This window comes from Carex rostrata, chromosome 25 (genome assembly GCF_964058835.1).
Source record: "Carex rostrata chromosome 25, lpCarRost1.2, whole genome shotgun sequence".
Lineage (NCBI taxonomy): Eukaryota > Viridiplantae > Streptophyta > Magnoliopsida > Poales > Cyperaceae > Carex > Carex rostrata.
This window is the reverse complement of record NC_135942.1, coordinates 5,261,064-5,272,319: the sequence shown is the minus strand read 5'-3', so window position 1 is coordinate 5,272,319 and position 11,256 is coordinate 5,261,064. Positions and strand designations below refer to the sequence as shown.

General features: G+C 33.9%; 1 protein-coding gene across 2 annotated transcripts; it reads left to right on the top strand.

Annotated features, from left to right (window-relative positions):
- The first annotated feature begins 4,520 nt into the window (after nt 1–4,520).
- Nucleotides 4,521–11,053, top strand: LOC144543976 (BEL1-like homeodomain protein 9). 2 transcript variants are annotated; one of them, XM_078292420.1, is made up of 4 exons: nt 4,524–5,381; nt 8,867–9,216; nt 9,730–9,790; nt 10,325–11,053. In XM_078292420.1, the coding sequence occupies exons 1-4, from the start codon at nt 4,761–4,763 to the stop codon at nt 10,787–10,789; spliced, it is 1,497 nt and encodes a 498-aa protein (XP_078148546.1). In that variant the 5' UTR covers nt 4,524–4,760; the 3' UTR covers nt 10,790–11,053. The 2 variants fall into 2 exon arrangements, with proteins under 2 accessions (XP_078148547.1, XP_078148546.1); XM_078292421.1 differs by lacking the exon at nt 9,730–9,790 and having other exon boundaries at nt 4,521–5,381.
- Nucleotides 11,054–11,256: the final 203 nt, after the last annotated feature.

Here is an 11,256-nt window from a genome sequence, read left to right as displayed (position 1 = left end):
TTATGAAAATAAGAGAAACTCACTCATTTCTTTTGGGCCGTGCACTTGATTGGTCGTCAGTATAAAATTATGAAACTTGGATGGAATAAAAATATAATGCAAAGGTGTAGTTTGTTGCTCTAAAACTTTTATGTGCGAAATTTTTCACACATAAAAGTTTATAGAAAATCTATGAAAAATTTCAGGCACTATTAGTACTATTAGTTGTTGAAAAATTAATCAGGTACTATTAGTACTAATAGATAGCAATCTATTGGTACCTGAAGTTTATAGAAAATATTGACACCTCAAGTTTATATATTTTTGATTGACGCCTTAATTTTTCGCAAATAAAAGTTTATAGAAAATACTAAGACTTCATTATATTCTTGGAATTAATTTCTAAAACAATTTTGATTGACACCTTAAGTTTATTATGTAGATTTCGGATAGATTATATTTGCAACAATTCGATTCAATTCATGATTTGTTCACTATCCGAAAATCAAAATCTATGTATAAAATTAATTCCAAAATAAATAAAGTCTACTACTAGAAAAATTTCAAGTGCTATTAGTACTATTAGTTGTTCAAAAATTAATCAGGTACTATTAGTACTAATAGATAGCAATTTATTAGTGCCTGAAGTTTAGTACTACTAGTACAGTAGTACTATTAGTTGTTGAAAAATTAATCAGGTACTATTAGTGCTAATGGGTAGCAATCTATTAGTACCTGAAGTTTATAGAAAATATTGACACCTTGAGTTTATATATTTTTTATTGACGCCTTAATTTTTCGCACATAAAAGTTTATAGAAAATACTAAGACTTCATTATATTCTTGGAATTAATTTCTAAAACAATTTTGATTGACACCTTAAGTTTATTACATAGATTTCAGATATATTCTATGTGCAACAATTCGATTCAATTCATTATTTGTTCACTATCCGAAAATCAGAATATATGTATAAAATTAATTCCAAGATAAATATAAAGTCTACTACTAGACGCGCTGCAGAAACTTTAAGCTCTAGCAGTAACCTTTTTCACTTGATATGTTGGATCCATGCAACAGTAACCGCAATCACGTCTCTATCGGTAGCCACACAAATAGGTTGACAAACGACTGCAAGTCGGAGTGCTGGTGCCAACTGACAGTCCCCTCTTGTTTTTATACTTTTCATTCTAGGTTTCCAAAGTGGTGCGAATTCAGACAGATCAGATTTTCAGTCTAGTCCAATAAAATTGAAAACACTGTTCTTCTATATTTCTATCTCTTTTTCTTTTTCTATTAAATTTCGGATAATGAACTAAACAGCCAAAAAATTAAATACTAACATATGTATATATAATTATATATAGACTAATACACAAGTTCGTTTGCACCTATTCATTTGTATAGATCTTATATGATCAGATCATAGAGGGAACATATATTTCAGACTCATATTTTAATGCATCATAATAAGACTTAATTCATATTATAATTTTATTAATTAACTGTTAATTATGATCTAAAATATTCTAAAGTGGATGACACATTTCTAACGTTGCCTAAAAATCTGAACTTCTTAGTTTTGATGTAGAAATCTTAGGAACGTCGCTTGACTTGTACCGCAATCGGCAAAATGAATGGAATCAATACTCTAACATGTATATAAATTAAAAGAGTAAAGATGTTGTCCCCCTTGAATCTGTCCCCTATCTGTCCCCCTAACAACTTTCCTTTTTTGTTCCCTCACGTGGTCAAAATCTACCCTCTTCAATCTTCAATCTTCTCACGTGGCGAGGAGAGCGTGGTGCACCGTCGAGATCCGGCGAGGAGAGCGTGGTGCACCGTCGAGATCTGACGAGGAGAGCATGGTGCACCGTCAAGATTCGGCGGGGAGAGCGTGGTGCACCATTGGAGAGGGTCCATGCTAGCCCAGCGAAGGTTGTCACAATGCAACATATGAATACTTCATTAGTTAGATATGAATACTTCAGTTGTTAGATATGCGTACTTCATGTTACATATGAATACTTCTTGGAAGAGGTGGGATGAGAGAGATGAATCTGACTTTGAATTTTGAATTGTATAAATTATTTCGAACATGTATGAATACTTCGTAATCGTCAGTATGAATAATTCTTTAGTTAGATATGAATACTTCATTATTTTAGATATGCATACTAGTATGTTGAGAATATTTCTTGGTCCCAATCTGGGCAAGTGTGAATATTATTAGTGTCAGATGTGAATATTGTTAGTGTCATGTGTAAATACTTTATTAGTTAGATATGAATAGTTATATATATGAATATTTCATTTGTTATATATTGAGTACTTCATTAGTTAAATATGAATATTTCATTTGTTATATATGCATACTTCATGTTAGATATAAATACTTCTTGGAAGATGTGGGTGAGGGATGAATTTGATAATGAATTTTGAATTGTATAAATTATTTTGAACATGTATGAATACTTCGTAATCGTCAGTATGAATACTTCTTGGAAGAGGTGGGGGTGAGAGATGAATCTGACTTTGAATTTTGAATTGTATAAATTATTTCAAACATGTATGAATACTTCATTTGTTTAGATATGAATACTTCTATATTTAGATATGAATGATATATAGTTTCGCTGTAGTGGTCCCCAATCTTGGCAAATGTCGCTTTCAGACGATTGCGGTCCCCAATCCAGGCTGTCACAAGACGTCAGCGGTCCCCCTGGTTGTTACTGGTCCCCTCCAGCTTGTGTTTACATATGACAAATAGTTATGATAATAAGTATGAATACTATAAATTCGTAGGTATGAATACTATACGTTTTGACTATTAATAAGATAGCATTAATCTTGCTCTTTGGTGGTAGTTAACACGTTTTAACTATTTTTTTTGTCTTTTAGTGCGGGGGACAGACAGGGGACTGAAGTAGGGGGACTGTTAGTCGATCCCAAATTAAAATTAGATATATATATATACACACAACATTTTTTATATTAAAGTCAATATTCCAATAGTTGGCATGATGCTATCGTCGAGAATCGTGCATTTATTCAGAAGAGGGATGAGAACTCATGTCACTGTACCAAACTCACAATTAATGTAAACACAACAAATTAGACCATAAGAAATGTCATAATTTAAATCTTGCGTGTTAAATGTATATTGAATGTAAGTATTGCAATTCTCATTAATTCCGTCATTAATAAAAGTTTTTGTCAATACTAAGTATGCAGTTATAAACTCGAGAACTAATGATTCCGATAACATTGTCCTTGATAGTTTTCCTTAATTGATAACAGATAATATTGCTACTCTCATATAATGTATGATATTTTAATATTCAATATATATATATATATATAATGATGCGTAGGATGTATATTTAGTAAAAAAAACATGAAAAGCCTAAAAGTATATCAGAATATCAAGATTAATATTTGTCCATGCAGACACTCTTTTAGGGCGTGTTCGGCAGACGGACGAGAATAGGAATAAGAATGGAATTGCAAAATTTTTGAACTAAATTTTACTGTTCACGTGGGAAAAAAAATCCAATCTGAGGGCTTGTTCGGCCGAATCACTGTTCACGTGGGAAAAAAAAAATTCAGTTCAATTGAATTTTTTTTTTTCCACAGGAACAGTGTTTTTCAGTTCAATTTCCGTGCCCGTGCTCATTTCCATTTGTCGGCCGAACAGGTCCTGAGTGAAATTTTTTTTTTCCCACGTAAACAGTAAAATCTGAACATGCCCTTAAATGTAACTAAGATAAGATAAGCATGCAATACTAATGATTATAAAAAGGACCATTTAGAAATCACGACAAGAATTATTGTGAAAAGCGCTAGCATGAAAGCCCATAACATATCATTGCATTCACCGAATTCTTCCGCATTTTTCACCATTGGCTCATTGGCTGCTATCTGATTAATTGTACTAATAGTACTGGAGAAAAGGGGAGGTAACACAATTGGCTAGAAAAATATTTTAGAGTTGTTATACTTAAAGGTGGAGAGTTTGATTCTTCCTCACGAATCTTGATAGCTACTACTAAGTTTTCAAAAAAAAAAAAAACTAATAGTACCTAAATTTTATTAATCAAATCTTAAATTAAAAATTAGAATAAAGAGATCAGATGCATATATTGATAACTGATACTTCATAAATTTTGTTTAGTAGTGCAGTGGATCAAATTAACACTACAAATGAGAATTCTATTGAAGGAATTATGGAGGAGAGCTTAAGACCTGAAAGAGACATTGGGCGTGTGGTGCTGAGTCTTCCCAACCCCACTGCTTTAAATTATGTCCCAAGCGGTTGCACAAAACGACCAGTCGACCACCATTCCACTTAAAAAAAATTAAATAAATCGTAAAGCATATGAAGCCATTTCTTTTGTTTCAGTCATGGGTCCGACAAGTCAGCTTTATCAGGAGTAACTCAAAAGTGGTAAACCTGGAGTAAGCGTTAATTTGCTGCGCATTATTTTTTCAAGTGGTGGGGTTGTCACGGTTGTGTGTTGTGTGTGGCAACTGGCATGAAGTAACTAGGCTTGACAGTAAAAGTAAAAGGTTTCCAGCTTTTCTTTTTGGTGATTTTATATCGATCGATTCTCTGTCTCTCCAGTCTCCAACCTCTCTCTCTTTGTTTCCTCTCTTCCCTCCTCCTTCCTCTCCACTAATAATCTCGTACATATATCTGAAAACTGAACACAAAAGAAAACACACCAGCTGACATACATGCTCCTTCTCCTTCTCCTTCTTCACTCTCCATATCATACCTGATGAATTCTACCTTCGGCACAGACTGCCACGTGGCACAACAGACTCGTCGCGATAAGCTCCGTTTTGACTTAGACCCGCATCAGCCGCCTCCGCCTATGTTTGGCTTCCCTTCTGGGTCGGGCGATCTCCATACCGCTCTATGTAAAACCGATCCAACATCCAATTTCCAATCAAATCCAGAATTGTTACCTTACAATTCCTCTTCCCAGCTCTACCATGGCCATGAGCTGGCACAGATGCTTCTTTTACCAAACCAAAGCCAGGTTCCATCTCTAACCCTGGCACCTAATAGTAGCTACTGTACTGTAGGTCCCGGGCCAGGACCGCTTGGCCCGTTTACCGGCTATGCGGCTATTTTGAAGGGTTCTCGGTTTCTTAAACCTGCACAGCTGCTGCTTGAAGAACTCTGTGGGGCTGTGAAAGGAGGAAGAGGAGTGTGTGACGAATTGGGTGACTGTGTGTTTGGTGGGTCAAATGAGGGTAACAAAGGAGAAGGGGTGTCGTCTTCTTCTCTCAGTAGTTCAACTGAACTGAGTCGTGGTTTCGACCAAAGTGGGGTCAACGCGCACAGGCCTGAGTTCCAGCAGAAGAAAGCGAAGCTGTTATACATGCAAGATGAGGTTAGTATTTTTTGTTGGCAACTTGCTTGGATATGCTATGGCTTTTAATTTTATGTATTTATGTCTTATGTTGTTTGGTGGTAATCACATATATCTTACAGAGACTTTAATATTTTTAATGCAAGAAAGGCTCTAATGTTTTTATTAAGTGTGAAATTAAATTCTATGGTGTACTTAATGTCACTACATAAGCTCATACAGACCACATTAAGCTTGCAAACTTTTGCACAAGTGGTTGCAATTGTTTTCCGGTTTCATGGCAGTATTCATTTTCATGTGGCTAAAGAGTTATTTTGTTAAAATGTTGAATAAGTCATTATCTTTTTTGTTTTTTTGTTTTTTCTTTTCGTGAAGTAAATAAGTCATCTTCGTTTTAATACATTCGCATTGCAAGTCGTCATCTTTTTTTGTTTTGTTTTGTTTGTTGTGAAGTAAATTAAATAATTCATCTCCATTTCAATACATAATTAGCACTGTGGTCAATAGAAATTTGTTTGCTTAATTAGTTCTCTTGGCTTTGTAATTTTTGTGTGTCAATAGAAAATAAAATCCTCTACTTTTGTAAAATAAATGCATCCATATTTATCCTTAATTAGTATAGTGGAACTCACCATTGCATCAGTTCCTTGATTCTGTTAGGTTCTTGTATGTCTCCTCACATTGTCATGTAATATTCATAATTTCGATTATAACGATAATGGAAATTCAGGAGCCAAAAAGACAATTCTTTTTTTCTCTTTTATGTTTCGAAATTGCTCAATCGATTCTAATATATCTTTCTCAGATTGAGCCATTTCATTTGAAAAATATCAGACAGATTGTCCAGTATTTACTAGGTATCTAGCAATGATTTTTTAATTCACTCTCAGTATCAACAACTTGATAGTTGGGACTTGGGAGGGGCCTCCCTTTGGCTTAATGTATAATTAATACGAAAACTGTAGGACCTTAGATTACTATATATAGGAGCGCAATATATCCAATTAATGAGCTCAACTCGGCTTAAATCTTGAACAAAACAATTGAGGTGGGATAAATAAATCTTCTTTGTTTCTCCACATAAACGAGAAAGCTGCATGGTAAGTTTAATATTATGGTTCCATTTTCTCTCAACAATGCCAAAGGTGGCCAAAGGTGTGATTTATTATTATATTTTTTAAATTCTAACATGGATGTACTGATTCAATTAATTTATAACATGAATATGTAGGAGTCATGAAATTAAAATCTATCTGATTTAGTAAGCCTGCTTAATTTTATTAAATTATCAAATAAATTCATAGAAAAATACCAGCTTTATTTTTCAAGCAATTAAGTAATAAGCAGTCTGTACAGACAAAATCATATCATGAAGTATGTAGTGGCTAATTTTAATTTATTCAAGTAATTGAAAAAAAGACCGCTTAATTGTATTAAATTAATTAATTAATTTCAACATTATTTGTCAAAGTTATGTAGTGGTTAAGTTGCTTGCCTTTGAAAATAATTGATATCATAAAAATAATGAGAACAAGTTAAATTCTTCAATAGTGAGGAGTGCTGCATAAGATACATGAGTGAGTTGTGAGCTGAATGGTGTTCATAATTTTGGATCATTTAAAGTCACGAGAGAGCCATACTTCAAATATAATCACTTTAAACAAATATATTCTCCGACACTTCCAGACTTTGTGCAGCTGAGTAGCTGACTGTATTCTGGACCCTCAACTGGAAAATGATTTTCATAGCCTTCTCCTCTACAAAAAATATAAACCAGAAAAAAAAAAAAAATTCCACTTCCTTGCCTGGGATTCCTTCTTCAATACCTACATGGTCAATTCCTTCTTTAATAACCTGGGCAGTGTATGATGACTCCAACATCTGTCTGAACGATACTGACTTGTGGAACAGTTATGATTAGAAAATTTAATGACTTGAATGGTTGCCATGGTTATCAAAGAAGTTTGTTGTCACTATAACCATATTCCATCCAAAAAATAGTAACTTTATTTGTATCTTCGTAATATTTATAGGGGGGGGGTTGCTATGATGTCTCATCTCTCAATAAGAAGCTAATCAACATTTTGCATCATTTATAAGCAAACAATATCAGAAGTTCAACAGTCATATAGTATCATTTGAGTACCGTGCACATATTTTTTTACCAACGATTGACTATTTAGGAATCTCACGTGTGCTGTACAAAAGATAAGAATGTATTATTTTGTACATGCAGCAAAACCTAGAGATAATGCTCTCTGCATACCTCTTTAAAAGCTACCAAAATTTAGCCTCAACTTATTGATGTATGTTTAGACAGCAACGAGTAAGAATAAGAAGATCAATCTTATAAATCACTGCCTGTAGTGTTGTATATGAAACTTAAAAAACTCATGAATGATTCTAAATAATAAATAACTGTCAGTAGTCCTAACTTATTACCTAAGTCCTTTATAGTTGTTACTAAATTTATTGTCCACAAAATGAATTTTAATGTTTCCGATTGAGAAGATATTAGAAAACAGTGGTTTATTTTTCAAATGTTACGTTGTAGCTCAGGTTGCAGCATTCTAAGAGCTCATGTTTCCAGGTCTCATCACCATAATATGGCAATAACTTTCTTCATCACTTAAATTTTTTTTCAATATTGCGACACTGATCTGGGCGTGACCCAAATTGAGATCAGTGGGGCTGTGAAACAAGCACACATAAAACTTATGTGCTCACAAATGTACCTGTGTATAAAATCTAATATCTTATATATGGTGCTATCATTTTTTTTGTGAGGAATATCTACTTTTATATACATACTATATTGCCTAAATACTCTGTTGTTAATTTGCGTACCTCTCCAATTCAAGTTTTTACTTGCGTTATCATCAAACAAACTTGATTTGATCAATTGCGTCTCCAATATATATGTCCTGTCTTAATGTCTTCCAATATTGAATGGGATATATTGAGAAGGTAACATTTATTAGGTTCTTTAGAATTGTACACTGCAGGTAATGACTGGTGACTTAAACCTAGCTGAGAAAAAAATTTGAAAAAAAATAGTTAATTGATGTAATTTTTTATCCAGTCAGATAGCTGTGCAGCAAATATTAATAGCAACATAAATGAGAATGCGAATTCAAACAGACTTGCAAGAGGTAAATACTTGATGAATTGGCCTGAGAATATAAATTTATGCAAATTGTAGTGGTAGTCGAAATGAAATATAGTATGAGATCAATTCTTTTTGGGAAGTGGAGTTGAGGGGCATTTAAAGATGTATAAAGATTTTCAATGTTCGTTTGGTTGATCATTATTATCACGAATCACACACATCTATTCGATGAAGTTTATACTCATTTGAGATCCTTCTGTATCCATTTTAACTGAGCTCTATTTCCTTTTATAAATTAATTTCATGAACAGTGGCAAACTTCATCTTCTACAAAATCATTGTTTATTATTTTTAATTTTACTGAATGCAAAAATGACATAGCTTCAAATCAACACAGGTTTGCAGAAGGTACAAGCAATATCACCAACAGATGCAAATGGTGGTATCCTCCTTTGAATCAGTCCCTGGTCTAAGCGCTGCCACACCTTTCACCACACTAGCCCTCAAATCCATCTCAAAGAATTTTCGTCGGCTGAAAAACGTCATTTCATGCCAGCTCCAGGAGATTAGTCAACTTCTTGGAGAGGAGTCGACATCATCGCCAAGTTCTAGCAGAGGTGCATTGCTGGGTCATTCGAGGTTGCCTTACATGGATCATAACCACCCAGTGTGGAGGCCACAGAGGGGACTACCTGAGCGAGCTGTGTCGGTGCTTAGAGCGTGGCTTTTTGACCATTTTCTTCATCCGTAAGTCTTCTGCTCTAAATTAAAGCTAAAAGGAGTTTTGTAATTTTCATTTGCATACTGGGTCATTTTCTCATTTTATTGTTAGTAAAAATGAAATTTGTAGCTCTATTATTTGCCACGGCATGAAGATGATATTTACCAACTTATTAACTATCTTCCTTTGGTAATTACCATATTTTGAGGGCCCTATTCACGACAAAACTAATAGTTTGTATATTTATTATTTTCATTGGGAAGCTAGTATTATTATCTGACTATTAATTTTTAAAATTAAAGGCAGTAATGCTGCAATCATCTCAATTTCCGTATACAACAAATTTATGGAGCATAAATTTCATTTCAAATCAATCAGTACGATTTAAGTATGCCAGCAATATTTGGTGTCAGATAAGTACAAACTAGTACAATAGGTGGTCATTTTACATGGGCCAATCTGCTGATGAATGAATATATGCATGTAAATATATATGTGGGTAAATGAATAGTAATTTTGTGTACTCTAATTTATTGAAGGTATCCGACTGACACTGATAAGCACATGCTTGCTAATCAGACTGGTCTCACCCGCAACCAGGTTATACATCTGTTTCTTTCTTTTTTACATGCACACACAGACACAGACATATATGGGGCTGTTTGTATTACCTTTTTGTTAGAGAAGTGAGTTATATTTGTCTGATGAAATGTCACCATTCCTTAAAGGCCAAATATTGGAGGTTAACTTGCTTCAGGAAATTACATAATGTTTTCGAAGTGTATTGGTTCATTAAAAGAACATGAATCAAATCGAAATTGCCACTCCAACATTCTTTTTGAGATTAGTTTTATTTCTGTGGTTGCATAACAAGGTTTTTTATATAGGATCAAATTGTTTGGAGGATAAGGTAATTTCTGGCCAGATGACTGTAGAACATGTAATTAAGCCATGACATGGTTGAATAGGGATATACAAGTATCTCTCTGCAGAGTAATTTGAAATACTTGATTTAGATTAGTAGATGGACAAGCTGATTTGAGCTTTATTCTAGTTAATTGCAGTGAGCATGCAAGTCATCATGAATTTAGATCCCGTGAAGATAACTGTTTTTTCGATTTGCTTTTCCCATAGGTCTCAAATTGGTTCATCAATGCCCGTGTTAGGCTTTGGAAACCCATGGTTGAAGAAATACATATGCTCGAAACAAAAGGAAAGAATGGGCCGGGATCTGATATTTCAGCCTCCACCAACTTGCCAGACTCAAGAACAAGCGTACCAAGCAGGACCCGACAATTCAGCAACCAAGGATTGGAAGAGCGTCAGCATGTCAACCCATCATCAGATTGCACTTTGCATGATACGATGTGGCATGTTGACAAGAGATCAAGGGTGCAAGATGAGGCCATGGGAGGGAACTTAATTAGTTTTGGAGGGTATTCAGGCAGTGAAATGGATATTGGTGGATTCGGGAGTTCGGTGTCCTTAACGCTTGGTCTAAGGCACGATGGCATCCAGCAACAGCAACAACAACATCAACAACAACATCAACAACTGAGACAATTTGGTGGACATCTGTTGCATGACTTTGTTGGTTAAACATCTTATTTTTTTTTTTTTTTTTTAAATATTGGACTATAATTAATTGAAGTGGATTGAATTAGCAAAAGCTTTGGTAATTCTGTTATATTTTAGCCATAATTAATGTTTGGTTTCCTAAATATTAATTAGTGCACTAGGGCCTTAAATAATTGGAAACAAAGTGCACTAAAAAAAATTACGGGGACAGATTAAAGAGTACCGGTGAAATATTTGTAAAGGACATTTTTATTTGTACGTAGGTCATAGAGTTTGGATTCCTTATTTCGATGTTGGTTTTTTTTCTGCGTAGGTACCTTCTTTTGGTTCTAAAAATAAAATAAAAAATAAACTATATATTGTATTTTGATAGGAACTTGTATTAAAACCAAGTAAAAGGTGTATTGAACAGAAACAAATAAACTACATATTACAATTTACTATGCCAGCATATAAAACTGATATAAACTACATATTATATTTTGATT